At 33.8% G+C, this 18,411-nt stretch overlaps 2 protein-coding genes across 2 annotated transcripts in view; one reads left to right on the forward strand and one right to left on the reverse strand.

The window, feature by feature from the left end:
* The window catches only part of LOC133195858 (reelin-like), a 34,815-nt gene extending 23,909 nt beyond the window's left edge, over window positions 1-10,906 (forward strand). The window contains exons 29-51 of the mRNA XM_061331824.1: window positions 185-305; window positions 519-739; window positions 910-1,142; window positions 1,883-2,033; window positions 2,177-2,435; window positions 2,698-2,839; window positions 2,947-3,054; window positions 3,166-3,334; window positions 4,310-4,450; window positions 4,804-4,981; window positions 5,363-5,556; window positions 5,661-6,209; window positions 6,381-6,576; window positions 6,829-7,004; window positions 7,109-7,215; window positions 7,529-7,708; window positions 8,182-8,393; window positions 8,672-8,913; window positions 9,020-9,174; window positions 9,370-9,586; window positions 9,806-9,920; window positions 10,079-10,257; window positions 10,483-10,906. Coding sequence (XP_061187808.1) covers window positions 185-305; window positions 519-739; window positions 910-1,142; window positions 1,883-2,033; window positions 2,177-2,435; window positions 2,698-2,839; window positions 2,947-3,054; window positions 3,166-3,334; window positions 4,310-4,450; window positions 4,804-4,981; window positions 5,363-5,556; window positions 5,661-6,209; window positions 6,381-6,576; window positions 6,829-7,004; window positions 7,109-7,215; window positions 7,529-7,708; window positions 8,182-8,393; window positions 8,672-8,913; window positions 9,020-9,174; window positions 9,370-9,586; window positions 9,806-9,920; window positions 10,079-10,257; window positions 10,483-10,540 — 4,303 coding nt within the window. The 3' untranslated portion in view covers window positions 10,541-10,906. The remainder of the gene's footprint in view (window positions 1-184; window positions 306-518; window positions 740-909; window positions 1,143-1,882; window positions 2,034-2,176; window positions 2,436-2,697; window positions 2,840-2,946; window positions 3,055-3,165; window positions 3,335-4,309; window positions 4,451-4,803; window positions 4,982-5,362; window positions 5,557-5,660; window positions 6,210-6,380; window positions 6,577-6,828; window positions 7,005-7,108; window positions 7,216-7,528; window positions 7,709-8,181; window positions 8,394-8,671; window positions 8,914-9,019; window positions 9,175-9,369; window positions 9,587-9,805; window positions 9,921-10,078; window positions 10,258-10,482) is intronic.
* A 6,302-nt stretch (window positions 10,907-17,208) lies between these two features.
* On the reverse strand, window positions 17,209-18,183 carry LOC133195228 (protein trapped in endoderm-1-like). The gene has a single exon (XM_061331085.1). The coding sequence runs from the start codon at window positions 18,181-18,183 to the stop codon at window positions 17,209-17,211; it is 975 nt and encodes a 324-aa protein (XP_061187069.1).
* Window positions 18,184-18,411: the final 228 nt, after the last annotated feature.

The following is an 18,411-nucleotide window of genomic DNA, read 5'->3' on the forward strand; positions in this document are numbered from 1 at the left end:
ATGAATAACTTACAGCCGTGGTTTAGACGAAAATAGAAATGAATGTTAATAATGCACTGTTCTTTAGTGTATTTAAAGTAGGATATCGAAATCACAGTGCAAGAGTAATAAATTTGAAAATTACCAAGAATAGTATTAATACTGCTTTATGCTAAACTTCTTATTGATGTCTCGCGTTGGTCAGACAGGATACCACGGGCTCTGGGCGCTCAGCATTGGTCTTCAATCTTAATGGAGGTCACGGGGAGCGATACGTGGAGACTAAAGACCTAAATGTCGGCCCAATGTCTGTTCTTCAATTTAATGTAAGTTAAAATTTTGCTTTTCAAGAAATGTAAACGTCTGATAAGAAAGAATAAAAAAAAAATCAAATCAATCTTTTTAGCATAATAGAAACATACAAATTACAACCTTGTATATAGAGTATGTAAATATATTTTATTGACAAATTTGTGTTATTCTTTGTGCACCATCTTGAATTTTAGAGCTATTCTTGGATTCTAATTTTTTCCCGACAGATTAACGTCGGATGTGAGTCTGAATCAACTCATGATCATCCAGTTCGAGTAGAATACTCTCCTAATGGTGGTAAAACCTGGCATTCGTTGGTCCCCAACTGTGCCTTGACCTCCTCTGCTTGGTGTTTCGATGTGGAGACCCCTGCCACTATTTTCTATGGTGGAACCTCTAGATACTGGAGAAGAGTTATAGTTCCATTGGATAATGTTTACATTTGTGGGTTAGTGAATATTGGCTTTCATTATCACTTGTCTAAAAAAATTGATTGAGATAGAGAATTTGTGAATTAAACATAATCAATCTCTTTAAAAATTTATAATTTAGATATATTTCAAAAGGGTACTCTATACAATACTTAAGACTGAAAAATTGACATCATTTATCAAACAGATCTTTGAGATTTAGATGGTATCAAGGTTTTGTTGCTGATGATCAGTACGCACCAGAATGGGCAATCGACAACGTATTTATAGGCATGGCTTGCATGGAATATTGCCTAGGTCACGGATCATGCTCAGATACTATGATGTGTTCATGTGACCAAAATTACCAAGATGAAAGTTGCACTCCTGCCATTCGGCATCCAACACATCTTTCTGAAGATTTTGAACAAAGTGACAGGGGTACTCCAGTCAACGGACAACTGATATTTGGTACTTGTACTTTTTTACAGCATTATACAAACCAAGGAGCGATAATAACAGATTATAATTCATACTATCTATTTAATAAAGAAAGTACTTGAATGTTTCTCTTATAGCGAGCGCAGCGAGCGGCGCGAAGCGCCGTTCGTCACTGCGAGCTCTTAAAGCAACGCCTGGGCGAAGAGAAAATTCGGACTTTGCACATTGATCCAAACAAATTTTTTTCCGAAGTAACCTGTTGTGCCGTAATGCTTTGCGAATTGCATCTCGCCGCAAACTACGTTCTCGCGGTAGCAACGAAAGTCCAACAACAACAACAACAAAAAATCACATTGATTGATTTTGCAGAAAAAAAACAGTAGATCAAACATTCTTTTTTAAAACTAGCACTGTTCAGGCTTTGATTTGGTAATGCAACTTACATACGACGTCATGTGACGTCAGAGTCTAGACGTACCAATTGTCACGTGTGGTTTGAAGAGACGGATGTGAATATTAAAACTGAATATCTGCGCTCCCTCTAACGGTCACACCGTCAACATATTACAATTCTTATACACTGAATTATGAAGATAGATAAAAAAAATTATTTTTTGCTCTGTTTGTTTCGAGAGACTAAATCTTATTTTCATTTTTTAAAATAATGGTTATGCAATTATAGTGTTTGTTATTATCAGCAAATGGTACATTAGCTTTAATTCAATTCTGTTTGTAACAAGAGAAAGACTTGAACGAAACAAAATGGTGGATTCAGAGTGGGGGTGAAATCTCACGTGAGTGTGGGGAGTTGATATCAGGAGAGGCGTTGCATTTCAAGGATAAGGGGGAGAGAACTCTCGTTACTGCAGATCTGGACTTAAGTAAAGTAAGGTGAGAGAGAACGATTTAAGTAATTTACTGAAAAAAATCATATCATATGGAAACGTTTTGTAACATTCATGTGTAACTTCTTGATGAGTTTATTACAAAAGAGTCTACATAATGTGGACATTAATGTTTGAAATCCTTTTCAGCATTATTCAATTCTTCATTCAACTTGGGTGTGAGAGTAAACCACCTGACACCTCATCCTTTCCAGTTTATCTACAGTACAGTACAAATGCAGGTGTTAATTGGAAATCTATTGAACAGTTTGATTTCAATAAAAATAGTAACAGACCTAAATATATAGCTCTTCATCTACCTCCCGAGGCACGGACCAACTCCACGAGAGTAAGATGGTGGCAGCCTTCTGTGAATGGTACTTTTCCAGAGGAGTGGGCGATCGATCAGGTCAAAAACATATATAGTAGCCTCTCAAGATTACTTATTTTCTGTAAGCTATATTTTAGGTCACCATTTATGGATAAGATAATTATAGATGACTTGTTGAAGCTGTAAACATGACGAATTATACCAGGTGTATTGAAAGATTATATTGAGTTATTTCAAATAAAGACGCTGCTGAGTTTAAATGCTCGGTTTCCAAACATAAATCCGTTTCACATCAAACAGTGTTATTTGACTGGTATGTCATATATCTTCCCAATAATAGATATTCATTGGTGGTGATATGGATGGCATTACACCCTTAGGAGACGGCATTCATTTGCCAAAAGAAACAAGCTGGTTGGTTTATCCTGGAGCCGCCATTGAAGAAGTGTGTGGCTCATCACAGAAGGCAATCCATTTCAATGGTATATACTTGGTCATTTATTGTCTAGTTTTCTATATAATTTTTTTAGGTTAAATGTTTAGCTAAAGTAATTATTTAATAATCACTCATGTTTTATTTTTATATCAGGCGATACAGGGATAAGGTATGCCATGTCTAGTGACGTCATTGTTGATGGAACATCGTTTTTACAATTTGAAGTTGCAATGGGATGCATTCCAAATCAAGAATGCTTTAGTATGTGGGTTTTTTTTTCATTAAAAAAAAGAAACAAACGTGAAACAAATTTTTAACTTTCAAAAAAATATTCTAGAATAATTTTGAAGGCCTTGTTTCAAATAATTTTAGACATTGGAATAGAGTTTTCTCGAGACTTTGGTAACACGTGGGAACTGCTTGAGCCACCCTGTTTGCCGTCGGATGTCGACTGTGGTCGATTTAATCCAGGTAGCACCCTCGTGTCTGATGTTAATACAGGATGGCACCGTGTTACATTACCACTTCCGTACTATTCTAGGCGAGTTTCTTTCTTAGTACTCCAAAAGAGTAATTTTAATTTTTTTTTCAGAAGAAAGATAGTTGACATTAAAAAGATGCTTGAGTTTCTGATTGACAATATCTATGTAGTTTTCGGAGACCAGATCTTCCAACAATCTATTGGAATTCCTATGGGTACCAATTGCGCTTCGTTATTAGCAGACCTTTTTTTGTATTCATATGAAGCAGAATTTGTCCAAAATCTTGTACGTGAAAACACTTGACGTGGCCTTCAACTCGACATTTAAATATATCGACGACGTATTGTCAATTAACAATGGCTATTTCCATTCTTATGTCGATACGATATATCCTTGTGAACTTGAGATAAAAGATACCACAGAGTCTGACACATCTGTTTCATATTTGGATATTTTACTTGAAAATGACGTTAATTGTAATCTAACAACCAAGCTTTATGATAAACGTGATGACTTTAACTTTTCAATCGTCAACTTCCCTTACTTATGCAGCAATATACCTTCATCACCTGCATACGGGGTATATATCTCTCAGTTGATTCGATACGCAAGAGCATGCTCTATGTATGTACAATTTCTAAAACGAGGTAAATTACTGACAAATAAGTTGATGAAACATGTTCTATGGTCGATACAATGACTTTGTCAGCAAATACAATTTATCATTGAGTCAAATGCTGACTGACGTTTTTCACACTAATTGTTAGGCCATTATTTACACACTGAATTGTCGACGGATTTTTCCGTTATTTCCCGATCATGACAAGGAGCACACGGCGGGTGTGACCGGTCGGCAGGTCGGCAGGGGATGCTCACTCCTCCATGGCACCTGATCCCACCTCTGATGTTTGGAGGTCCGTGTTTGCTCTGCTCCTATTTTGTATCGATTAATGGACTTTTGAGCTTGAATACTGTTCGTTATCTCCATATATTTCATAGTTAAATTAAAATATCTATTATGATCTTATAAACAGGGGTAAAGCCATACGATTCAGATGGATACAACCACCTGGATATGGGAAGAAACAGAATTGGGCAGTATCACATTTATATATAGGCAAAGGCTGTCCCCTTATGTGCAATGGTCATGGGAAGTGTTCAGAAACGGGTTGCATGTAAGTACGAAACTAATGCATGCTGTATATAACGTATGTTTATTACCTGGCTTTATTCTCTCCTACCAGTAGCAATTCATTTTTTTCAGGAGACACAATTGACGTGTTCTATTTACTATTACTGGTAAACTATTAGTATTCAAATTAATCATTGTAATTGAAGTGAACTTTTATTTTTACAGAAAGACAATCTTGTTAATTCACTCGTGAATAAACTTCAAAAAGTCTATGTGATCTTCTTATTGAAGTTTATTGAAACAATCCACAGATTTAGAATATCACTATGATATGTTTTACAACCCGTGTTATATATAGTTCAATTTACAAGTAACATATCACATTGTGGTTTTTAGTTGTGATGATGGTTGGCATGGGTTGAACTGTAGTGAGCCTTTGTTCCGACTTCCAACCTTTCTGTTCGACTCTTTTGACCCTGATGTGAACGAATCCCAATGGATTAAAATTGTTGGGGCTCAAACCGTTCCTCCGTGTAAAGTTATGGCTGCTGGCAATGCCTTGCACTTTTCTGGAGTACGTTTTAAATGTTTTTCGAATCAAAATATTCACAAAATTTCACATGTTGTTTTGATTATCCACTACATTAAATACAGGTATACGATTTTATTCAGGGAAATAATGATCATTGTCTAAGATTCTTGGTTCAGTGCATTTTTAAAAGCAATTTTCCTCGCATTTTTAATTTTTTCCCTCAGTCTTATATTATTGTCTATTATTTTTTTCTACTAATATCCAAGGATTGAAAGATCTGTATTCATGTATTATTCGAATTTCTTCGTTGGTCTTTTTCAATAAAGTAAAGTAAATCTAAATATTTTATTTTTATAAAATACAACTTTCTAAAAAGATATATCAGACGTATGCCTTTAACTTTCGTTTGATTTATTTTTCTAGCGTTGTAGTCGTGTTTTAGTCTCACGAGACCTTGATCTGAGGCACGCGTTGTTTGTTCAGTTCCTGTTCCTGTTTGGATGCACTGCCGGTCCCATGACACGTAACCAAGGCGTGCTATTGGATTACTCCGCGGATGGCGGAATAACATGGATGCCGATCACTGAGCTTTATTATACACTGTACAGGACACCAAAGTATGTGAACTCGTAATACAAAACATTTAATGAATCTGCACATTACAAAAAAGAATTCCTGCAACTTGATTACATGCTCAAAATGAATTTTATATTTGATACAGATATCTAAGCGTTAAAATACCAGACAAAGCAAAAAGTAATGGAGTCAGACTCCGTTGGTGGCAGCCCAAACATGGAGGATTTCCAGTCGGTGACTGGTCTATAGACAATATCAGAATAGGAGGAGAAGATATCAACCCAGAAGATTTTACATCAGATTTCGGAGGAACATTCAATTACAAAGACTGGATGAGTGATGATAATATGGCATCCAATTCAATTTATTGTAATGAACCTAACGTTGCGCAGGGTACAACTCAAACAAAAGAGAATTCAGTATTAGAGACGAGAGAAATAAGCATTAAGAATGAATACCTCATCCAGTTTGAACTAAATGTGGGCTGTGAACAAAAGGTTAATCAATCGAGCCCACCAGTGCACCTTGAGTATTCTACAGACCACGGAGTCACGTGGTCTCATCTCTTTCCACAGTGTCTACCCAAGGATCCACAATGTAACAGTGGACCTCAGATGGGAAGTGTTTATCATAGTGAGCCCATGGGAATGTGGAGAAGATATTCATATATTTTGAAAGGTCTACCTGTTTCAAAGTAAGATAAATGTGTGGAGAAAATTAATTTCATGGCAATAAAGATAATCATGTAACTACAATGTATATTTTAACACATTTTAAATACCGCAGAAAGTTCTGCCCTTTTGTTGTCTTAGTGTGCAGTTTTAGAGAAGCAAGTGAATTTTATCACACCTTTCATTATGTGTAGCTCAACAAGATTCAGGTGGATCCAAAACGCAGACGGCAATTACGGACCTTCCCATCACTGGGGAATACGTAATGTTTACATTGGTGAGGGATGTGATGATTACTGTAACGGACATGGACGTTGTCAGTACCCGTTCTGTACCTGTGATACTGGTTATTCGGGATCAAATTGCAAATATGATAGAATTGATAACCCTGTAAGTCAGCTCCCGATCAAATTCAGCAATTTGAAGTGATATATAAATAACCGTGTAACAAGTCTCTTATTAGTATATCTTTAAGAAAATTAGTTCTCTCTGAATGATCACATTTGTAATCCTCAAAAGTTCATAATTATTAAAGTTGCCATCCTTGGGCGAAAATCATATCTATCTTTGGGGGTACTTTAAATTTTATTTTAAAAATCGATATTCTATATTCACATAGTTATTCATATATTATTTTTATAGACATACTTAAAGGCCAATTTTGAAGACAGTATATTTGATAAATCAAAGTGGTCGTTGGTTGAGGGAGGAGAAATAGGAAAACCCTGTGAAAATCTTGTAGAAGGATCAGCAGCAGTCTTCAAAGGGCCCAACTACAGGCAACTAGTCACCATCGATCTGGACCTTAGAAACACAAGGTAAGGTCTGATTAAAAGAAGAAGAGAAAGGTGAGAGTGGAGAATACTTTGAATCTAAATACAAGGGTTGTTAAATAAATGTAACAATCTTTTTCAAATTTTAGATTTGTACAGTTTGTTGCATCAATAGGAGGGATAGACGTTGATCTTACCTGCTTCTCTCCCCAATCTCATGAACAGAGTGTCATTCTACAGTATAGCAACAATGGTGGTACGTCATAAATCATTTGTGTTCTGAAAGGGTAAAAATTAGCTGGCATATATTTTATGAACCATGCAATGAGGAATATGTTAGGATAAATAGTTTGGTATCTGGTTGATTTACATAAAAAAGTGATTTGAGATATATAGTCATTACTTTGATGGTCGTCTAGGACCTTCCAATACAAATATAAGTTCAGGGTCCATTTGTAAATTTTTATATGCTATCAAATGAACATTATACTAAGTGTATCTCAATTATAATTCATAACTGGACACCCATCTTATCCAATTGTACAAAGATAATCATATTTCTCTTGTAGGATTGACATGGGAAGATCTGCATGTAATGGATTACACCACATACAAACGTCCCAAGCAGGAATACATTATATTACCACAGCCTGCTAGAACAAAGAATACGAGACTGAGATGGTGGCAACCGCTAAACAGACAATGGGAACAAACAGGACCACAATGGGCTATTGACAACATCCTTATAGGTTTGTTATGATAATTACCTACCTGTTTTCGTATTCTGGCAAATATACAGACTTGCATGCCCTATCAGTATTTTAAACTGTGAGTCTGAAAAACTCAGGTTCACAATACTTCCTGTATATAAAAATAATACAATATTTATGATAACAAAAGGAATTCGTAGTGTTAAAAGTTTGATTTATTCACATTCTTTATAGAATACGAAAAGGAACTAAATACATATTTTTAAAATTGATAAAGTAAATCTTAAAGACAATTTAAATATTTATGCAAAAGCTAACATCGAGAAGAAGAAAGATCATTGAACTTATACGCTTCATCAATATGATTTAGTTTTCCAGTCTATATGCAAGGTTCCAAAAAACATTTGTGTTTTTTACCCAGTAGAAAAGAAACTGTTAATCTTAAAGAAAATAAAAACTTGATTTGTCCATAAAGTACATGAAAATTTAACAAACAATATCATTTTGCTTAGGCGGAAAAGAAATCAATCCTAGCCTTATGCAGGTTTCATTTGATGAGGCAATACAAAGTGATGCCCCTTGGGAATTTAATTTGTTTGGAGAAATTAAAGACAACATGTGTACAAAAGGTGACAGTTCGATCGTGTGGGAGGAAGGTAAAGGAAATAGAAGTTTCACAACCAGTCAACTTATTGTTCAAGAGGGGTTTATGCTCCAATTCAAGGTAATTAATAATTGATAATGCCTTTATTAGTGAGAGTAACGCCATCGCCATTTTTGTAACAACTGAATCAGAACATAAGCGATCTAGGTTTAATGTGCCTTTTACAAAAAAATATTTTGACTGAAATTTTCAAAATAAAAACCAAAAGGTATGCTAGATACATGTAGTTTGGATAAATTTTAGGGGTTTATCTTAGTTTGCAACAAACATCTGTGCTTTTGTATCCTTTTGTGTTTCTTCTATTTATCTAAAATCGTCATTTTCAAACATTTTAACAGATTTCAGTAGGATGTGATGACATATATGATTCGTGCGATAATTATGCTCCATTACGTTTGAAATACAACAAGGATCCAAGAAGTGACCACTGGGACCTGGTGCGTCCACTCTGTCTGCCAGACCATGCTCAATTGTCAGAATGTCAGCCCCGACACTATCACTCGGCTTCTATCTATACTCACGATACATATCATTCATGGACACTTGTTACCATTCCTCTGACTGAGAAAACATTTTCCAGGTATTTCTTTTTTCAGAATATCACCGCAATCACAACTGATTCAGAGTATTGCTAATGAGACTGATAAATCAGTGCCAAATATGTATATTATTCCACATTTATCTAGTTATACTCGCTTCCGATGGATACAGGATGCCAGCTCTTTAATCGGAACGTCTTGGGCACTTGATGATATCTATGTAGGAGAGACATGTCCAGATTTGTGTCATTCCAGGGGAACTTGTGTGAATGGAAAATGTTTCTGTGAAAGGGGATACTTTGGTAAATGTTATTAAACTAGATTTCTAATAATCAAATTATGCATTCATGCACTGTTATTTTTCCTAGGGGTATATCACATGTGATGCTTTTAGTACAATGATCAAAATACATCTGTTCATTCATTATTTCTGCAAAAAATATTATGATTTCAACATGGAGTAGAAAGTGCTACAGGGAGATCTTTATTTCTTTTAGGAAAATCTTGTCTTCCTCGTCCAGGCAGTTTGATAAACACAATGTATGACTCCTTTGAAGGAGGCATTTTCTCATTTTATTGGGAATCCATTACTGGAGGTGGGATAGGTTTTGGCTGTGGGGCCCTACGTCCATTTGCTCATGGCAAAACATTATATTTTAACGGATGTGGACATCGAGAGGCAAAAACAGTAGAGATGGATCTGAGAAAAGCTAGGTAAAAAGATATTTGATGAATGCATATAAAATCATGTTCATTGAATACATCAAAATAATGATTTAGTCTCTTATTGGTAAATATGTAATACAGTTATGTTTTTGGATACCTACATGTTTATCATCATTCCTCACCTCACTTTTCACTAGAAAAAGAAGTGTACTTTCATATGAAATAGCCTTAAGTATATGTTTCTAACATTGCTGTATGCATCTGCAGAAAAATAATGTTCGTTCTTCAAATCGGATGTCCAGCTCAGACAGAAACCTGTAATATCCAATCTGGAAGGAATGGATCATACAGTGGCGTTTTACTTCAATACACTCTTAATAGGGTATTCAAATTCCCTCTTTTGCAATGGAATAAAATTATAATGAAGCTACTAATTTTCATAGATTTTTCTTATCTCATTAATGTTTATCATCACTATAGCATCTTTAACAAATTCTTACTCATAAATTGGATTAAAAACAGCGCGAGTACTTGTTTTAGGGAGCCGAATGGAAGTTATTATCACGCCATGACGCTGAAGAATATTTATTGCCAAAAAGAGCAGCCTACGATATACCAGATGACGCTAAATACGAAGGCGTACAATTCCGATGGTGGCAGCCGGTCCATCGTAACAAAGGTTATGATCAGTGGGCCATCGACAAAGTCGAGGTCATAAGGTAATTAGAAGAACTAGTAAGGTTTAATAATATTTTTTATTTCATAAACATTTAACACCTAAATGTGAAGTGAAACTTCGCCGAATTCAGTGTGATGAACATAATCATATAGTTGCACTATTATAATTTAATCGAAAATGAAGGTTCCTTTTAGTTTGATATATTCTAATCGAATATGAGGAATGTATATAGAAAGTTTTTACTTTAGTCTTTGTTTTTGTTCAGGGACCATAGAGTGCACAATATGAGATATAGTTCCAGACTGAGTGGTGATACAACATAACAGAACACTTTATCTTGTTGTTTAATTATTTTAACTGATATTCCAGTGAAAAGGGATTTGTATATATAATTTATTTAAGTTTAATGAACAATTCAACGATTTTAGAAATATTTGATTGCAGTACTTTTTCTTTTATTTATGGTATAACAATATTACATGAGTTATGTTTTTTAAACGAGTTGAAATAATTTATGTATTTTTTTTCTTTTGTGACTATCAATCCAGTGTAAAGGATGCAGAAAAAAAATGACAGTATCCATTATGCTTAACAGAGGAACATGTAAATTACATTTCATATTCCCAAAGAAACGTGAATTTGCTCAATATGTATCAATACATGTTTAGTGGATCCACACATAATGTATATGTTCACTTTTTAGGTCACCTGAGTCACTCAGGTGACCTATTGCTATCCGTTTTTGTCCGTCGGCGTGCGTCGTGCGTCGTCCGTCGTCCATCGTGCGTCGTGCGTTAACATTTGAACATTTTCAGCTTCTTCTCTGAAACCGCTCAACCAATTTCAACCAATTTTGGCATTTAGCATCTATGGGTGAAGGGGAACAAAAATTATGAATTTCATGGTCCCTGCCCCCCTGGGGCCTGAGGGGTGGGGCTAAAACCACCAAAATTAATGCAATCTTTAAAAATCTTCTTCTTTACTCCTGGACATCAAGCAGTCAAACTGTTGGCATGATTGTAATAAGCATTAAGCCCTCTACCAAAATTGTGAAATTCATGGCCCCAGGGTCAGGGGTTCTGGTGCTAGGGTGGGGCTATATAGATCATATAGTGAAAGTGCATTATTTCTTTGAAAATCTTCTTCTCTACTCCTGGGTATTATTGAAACAAATCGAATACATAGTTATGATAAGCAAGAGTGACTCTACCAAAATTATGAAATTCATGGCCCCAGGGTCAGGGGTTCTGGTGCTAGGGCGGGGCTATATAGATCATATAGTGAAAGTGCATTATTTCTTTGAAAATCTTCTTCTCTGCTCCTGGGTATTATTGAAACAAATTAAATACATAGTTATGATAAGCAAGAGTGACTCTACCAAAATTGTGAATTTCATGGCCCCAGGGTCAGGGGTTCTGTTGCTAGGACGGGGCTCTATTTATTATATAGTGAAAATACATTAATTCTTCTTTTTCTGCTCCTGGGTATTATTTAAACAAACTAAGTATATAGTTATGATAAGCAAGGATGCCTCTTCCAAAATTGTGAAATTCAAGGCCCCAGGGACAGGGATTCTGGTGCTAGGGCGGGGCTATATAGATCCTATAGTAAAGGTGAATTATTTCTTTGAAAATCTTCTTCTCTGCCCCTGGGTATTTTTTAAACGAACTATGTACATTGTTATGATACGCAAGGATACCTCTTCCAAAATTGTGAATTTCATGGCCCCAGGGTCAAGGGTTCTGGTGAAAAGAGGGGGGGGGGCTCTATTGATTATATAGTGAAAAAGGAATATTTCTTTTAAAATATTCTTTTCTGCTTCTGGTTAAAAAGCAAAGAAGCTAAGTGTATAGTTATGATGAGCAAGAGTGCTTTTTCCAGAGTAGTGAATTGCATGACCCCTGGTTCAGATGTGCTGGTTTAAGGGTGGGGCTCTTGATAATATAGTGAAAATGCATTAATTCTATTAAATAATCCTGTCTGCTCCTTAGTGTTAAGCAGATAAACAAAGTGATAACTTATGATGAGCAAACTTCTGGTCCCATGGTCAGAGGCTCTGGTATTTCTTTGGGGGGGGGGGGCTCTATTGATAATATAGTGAATCTGTAGTAAAAATGCATTATTTCTTTAAAAATCTTCTCTGCACCTGGGCATATCAGAGGCAAAAAGAGTAAAAGTTTTAATAAGAGAGGGTATTTTTACCAGATTTTTGAACATCTGGACTATTTGGTCAAGTGTTCTGGTCCTTGCCTGGGCTCTATTAATTTGCATTCTACTGAGAGGAGTTATTCCCCTTTGCCATTTACTTTTGATGATTAATCACTGTAAATAAAGTATTTGAAAGGTTAATAGAATAAGAGAATTATGCAAGAATTTTTATTGTATAATACAAAAAGTACTTTCATAGTTCTAATGATCAGGTAGACTTGTAATTAATAGATAAATAAAAATGAGACAAAAATTACTTGTTTTATTAAATGTTCATTAAAGACCAAGAGATGCCAATGTAAGACATTTACACAAGGAATTTAAATAGTACAGATAGTTTGTTAATATACTGTATGGTGATAGTGAACAATTGGGAACAGATTTGAACCTAATTTATGAACTGTTTATGAATACTAAACTAATTATTTTGTTGATCCCGATTACCCTATTTTTCTTGCTTTTGGGCAACAAAGTTTCACCTTTCAGTTCATTTTATACTCTAGGGATCCTCTAAATTGTTGTATTATACTCAGGTGACCGTTAAGGCCCTTGGGCCTCTTGTATGTATTAAACATAAATTGACAAATTAATATTTTTTCTTTGATAAAAGGAGATGCATGTATTAAGACAGACGTTCATTCTTTGTATAATGATAAATTGTTTTATCACATCCTTTCAGTATGATTTTTTGTGGAAAAAGTAATTTTATACCTGGGTTCATTCTTGCAATATGATTTTTGTAAAAAGAAATGTTATTTTATTCCCGGGTTCTTATTAAAGTAATCCAATACCCAATATTTCATTCATCGACCGGAGAGTTGCTAATTAAAAAGTGATATATTATGTGTTTAATCTTTTTGTTTCATTGTGATATTCTTTGGAACCTTGCATCCAGTAGAAACTTAAAGGTTGATATAGTTTTAAAAAAACAAAGAATTGTGCTCTGGTATTCTAATAAAAAAGAAATGACTTCAATGAGATTGAAAATGTTAAGTTCATTCTAATAGAACTGATCTTTCTTTTATTGCTTTGGAGTTTTTGCTTGATTTTTTTTTTCAATTCAGTTGGATTATCTTCGTGGTCTACCTAATTAGCTTATCGATTTGGTCACCTGTTACCCATAACATATTAATAATTTATATAAGTGTATGGCTAAATTCGTATTGATTATAATTAATAGCAATAATACGTCTGTAGCATGTAACACTGTTGTAGGTAAGGATATTTATTTCCTTTTGAATGAGTATGGATAAGGCAAATCGCTCTTTTATCCGTTTGAGACAACATGAATTATATCAACGGGTGAGATCCCACAATTTTATTTCAACCAATATCTCAAACATCCAATTTTTTATGTTAGGGTTTCTGCAAAGATATACATGTATGTCGGAAAAGTGGATATTGCAGCATTATGTCTTTAAAATATATGAGATGTAAATCAAGCGTTTTTGTATCTGATGATCATTTAAAAATGATCATGATCAAGTAATCGTGCCTCTAATGTGTTGTTTCATTTTATTTATCGTATTTGCTATCTAAATGGGCTATAACTGGACATCTTGTTATATAGGAGTATCATTCAGTGTTGTCCTAAATGAAATAGGTGAAGATAGCGAGCAGTGATCGATCTCTAAAAACTACAAACATTACAAATCTGTGAACAGAACACAAAACACGGACCCCTAGAAATTCTAAAGGTGGATAAGGTGCCTAGGAGGAGTAAGAATTCCCTGTCGACCACTCAAACCAGCCTTATCTTCATCTCTGCATTGAAAGAGCCACACTCTTTATATATATATTTAAGTGTAACACATTATTCATTCAGAACATATTCGCTGTTAATAGTCGTTGCATAATCATCTGCACAATAGTTACATATACATCAAATAATGAAATATGAGTTGTTAGTCCCTTTAAAACAACATGTATTTAATTATCTGATATAATTTATATGTCATGTATTCCTTATTTGACGAAAATGTTTTTGTCTTTCACTCAATAGCTAAAATTAAGAAGTATATCTGAGAGGTTTGTCCAAATCATTCCGTGATAGAACATGTATTGTTCAAGAAAATGGTGACAGGTATTTTGAACACTGGGAATCTTCCGTAAATGAAAAGAACTTTCTTAATTGTTTTCATTACAACATATGACATTGGAAATTAAGGTTTTATAGCATTTCATTTTGGATGGAAGTAAAATGAAGACCAGGTCTTTGAATCTAATAATACTCCATGGACTACATACTGATCAAAATTTATTGCAGGAAGAATATATATATATATATATATATATATATATATAGATATAGATAGATATATATATATATATATATATATATATATATATATATATATATATATATATATATATATATATATATATATATATATATATATAAGAAAAACCCAATTTTTGGTACAATAAAATACTGATATATCCAATGAAAAAAATCAAGACTCACAAGACTCGAATAATCATTTTAGCTGTAATGTATATTTTCAGGTGGCCAACCTAATTGGGTTTTCATTGCGAAATATTTTGCAAATTTTTGTGAAATACAGTGTATTTTCATTTTTCAAGAAAATATTTTAATATAATTAAAATGAATTAAAAAATAATTTTTTTTATAAAATAAAATGAAGAAGAAAAAAGAGTTTTTAGCTGAAGGGTATTACACGTCGTCATTGTGTTTTTATGACATCATGATAAACTGAAGCGTATCAAGAGGTCATAAAAGTTGATATAAAAGAAGAAATACGATATATATACTTTCGAAAGAAGATGGGCGTGTTTGGCGTGTGATCTGCAGGAATCATGTGTACGAAACATTTATAGTTTAAATGTCCACGATTTGGTCGGCTGACCACAGCTGGACAGGCTTTACATAGCTACGCACATAGGAAAATGTTAGATTTAGTTTGAAATAACAAGTCAAATTGTAATATTTAGGTCCGCTTATCTTAATAATCAAACTTTAACATAGTAATGTTTCATATAAATAATCATAATAAACACCTACAAGATAATAAGGGTATAGTTAAATGCAATTACAAGTACATGTGTATATTAAAGCATTAGTAGGTTGGAAGAATTGCTTTCGCTCTCGGTGCAATAGAACCAGAATTTATCCATTTTAAAATAAATCGGTACAAAAAAATTAAACTGACAAAAGAATTGTTTGCTTGCATTAAAAAAATATTAACGCTCCATATGAGGATCGAACCAAAAATTTTCGTCTCCATTGCACTGGACGGGTAACGCGTATTACTGAGCTATCATCGCTACACATTCAACTTGGCTTTTAAAACGACAATGAAGCACCGCATTTACACATTAGAATTCTTTTGGGGAAAAAGTTCATTTTTTATGGTCTCTGGGTTTTTTCTCCATTTTTTACAAATGATTTTTTGTTTCTTTGAATTAGAATGCATACAAATAACATTTGAAAATCATGGAGAGAGGACCCAGAGATAGCAAATTTTTAGAAAAACGTGTTTAAAAATGTGACATTTTGTACCAAATGAATCATCTAGCCTATTTTCAGATTATTATTTAGCAAATCAAAATACAATTTCTGGAAAATATTTCCCTTTCCGATTTCACAGGGACCCAAATGATCAAAAGAATGCTAAAATTTCGTGTGACTGATCAATAAATTTTTCACTTTTCAAGTGCGCCCAGATTCCTGCCGAATGCCAATCAAAAGCGCCCTCGTTCTTTTAACATAGAGATATGAAAATCTCAAAAGGATTTTTTTGGTATTAATTCTAAGTATCATTATCTTTGTGATACTTTATAAAATTTGGAACCTTTTGACACTTTGAGATGCCTCTTTTCGAAAATTAAAATGAAGAAATATATGTTTCTTTCATATAATGTACAACATCACATATTACATGTACATTTAAGCAAAGTTAACTGTAGCATTTCAAAAATGGGCTTTTAAGAGCTTAACATAGAAATGTCCTAGTATACTAGCCTTTAGTGAATGTGGAGTATTTGTAGGCGTTTCCTAAAAATTACCTGGAAAATAAATTTTCCTTAAACTTTGCACCTACATTGAAGTTAAATAAGGTTACGCATAGTATGAAAAGTATTTATTTTCAACAGTAAAATACTGTAATTCATTGAATAAAAGTCATATTTGACACAATGTGAAAGAATATCTAAATGGTATTCTGTCACAGTGTAAGAAAATTTTAGAAGTGCGGCAAAACTCTCGATTTTTCATCCCTACACGAAGAATGTTGTATAAATACTCTCTTGCCTGTTATAAAATAGAGAGTAAATAAACCATCCTGACAGAGACTTAAACTGCCAAAGTTTCTCCAAATATGTTGCTGAAATCCATGTTTACAATTTTTTCCAATCTCAAAATTTCTTAGATATGACACCTCAACCATTCAACTTTGACGAAAAGACAGAGGCAAAGGGAAAATCAAAGAAAATGTAATTAGCAGAAAATCCAATGTTTTGTAGTTGAATATGGAATTTATTTCAACCGTGAGACAGGATTTTTATTATATTTTCACTCTATATAAAGTTTTCTGTTGTAGTTTATATACAAAGGGCCAAGTCAAACTTCTTAAGTTTATATGAAACAAGAACAGAATGGGTGAAGATGGAAATAGACATTCAATGTATTTAATACAAAAGAATATAAAGTAAATTAATTAAACTTCATCGTCATGAACAACGTGGAAAATTCTCGATTTTGCGGAAAGCACAAAGTAGTATGATATTTCGAATGTCCCTTTCAATGATAGAAAACAATCTGATTTTAAGATATTTCTTGTATTTCAGCATGTCGAATTCTGGAAGGCTCAGTTCTGTTTGTTTTTAAAATCCATCTGAATGTATTCAGAAAAGATGATTTTATTTGTTGATTCAAAAAAGAATAAATGAGAGTGTTGACTATATAGTCCAACATTCCAACATAGATAAAAAAGAAATGAAACTGTGGGTCAAGTTTTTCAACTTTAGGATCCACAATGGATACAACAATTACAGGTATGTTCAGGCCACAGAAGATTGAAATTGTCACTAAGACTGACCGACGCAATTGTCTTTCGTTTTTCTGTCTTTGAGTATTTTCACTCTGTGTGTCATTTACTCTTATGTTACTGGATCTAATTTTTCGAACAATTTCTATGTAACAAAACGTTAGGGATGGAAAGGCAGTTATAGATGAAACGATGAGAACAAAATAAGGAAATCCGTCATCAGTCTTCAATGGACTACAAAACAGTCTCCGTTGGTCGAATTGGAATTTTCCCCACAATTCACTCAGTGGAAGACTATATATTATTGGGTAAAAAAGCCAAGCTACTGCTAGGATTATCCTCGTGTTTCGTGTTCTATAAATTGTTTCATAGTAAGTAAAGCGCACTATAAGTACATAACGGTTTATTGCAATTAATACTAAATTCAATAACGTTGATCCTGTTAAAGTGAAAAGGATATATCCAGAAAAAGGACAGTTTATGTCATCTTGAGGGACAGGGGAAAAGGCTGGTGTACTATACAAGGGAAAAGCAACAGAACACATCAGTAAGTTCCCAATAAACAAATTCAACACAAATGTGAATGCTCTCTGACGATGAAGTCCCCCTTTGACTATCACAAAAATAGCTACAAGGTTAATAATGGTGCCCATCGAAGAAATGGCTAAAGTCGTTATTTTATGCAGGGTTAAATTCCACGTTATTTCTGAAACTCCTGATTTTCTGTATTGTACACTCCTATTCCAAGCCATTTTTCTTCTTTCTCCCTTTACAGGATCTCATTCCTCCTGCATTCAAATGAAAAAATACAAGAAGGCCTTTACATTGTGTTGAATATGGATTTTAGGATTTTGAATCATCATTGTGCTTTGGTTTATATTCTAGTTCATTTCTCTTCTTCTTTCATTTCTACTCTGTATTTTGTTTAGATGTTAATTAATCAACATTGAATACAGATAAACGAGTATCAGATGAATTCT

This window comes from Saccostrea echinata, unplaced genomic scaffold, assembly GCF_033153115.1.
Source record: "Saccostrea echinata isolate AGI-Se365-2 ecotype Australia unplaced genomic scaffold, CSIRO_AGI_Sech_v1 ptg000029l, whole genome shotgun sequence".
NCBI lineage: Eukaryota > Metazoa > Mollusca > Bivalvia > Ostreida > Ostreidae > Saccostrea > Saccostrea echinata.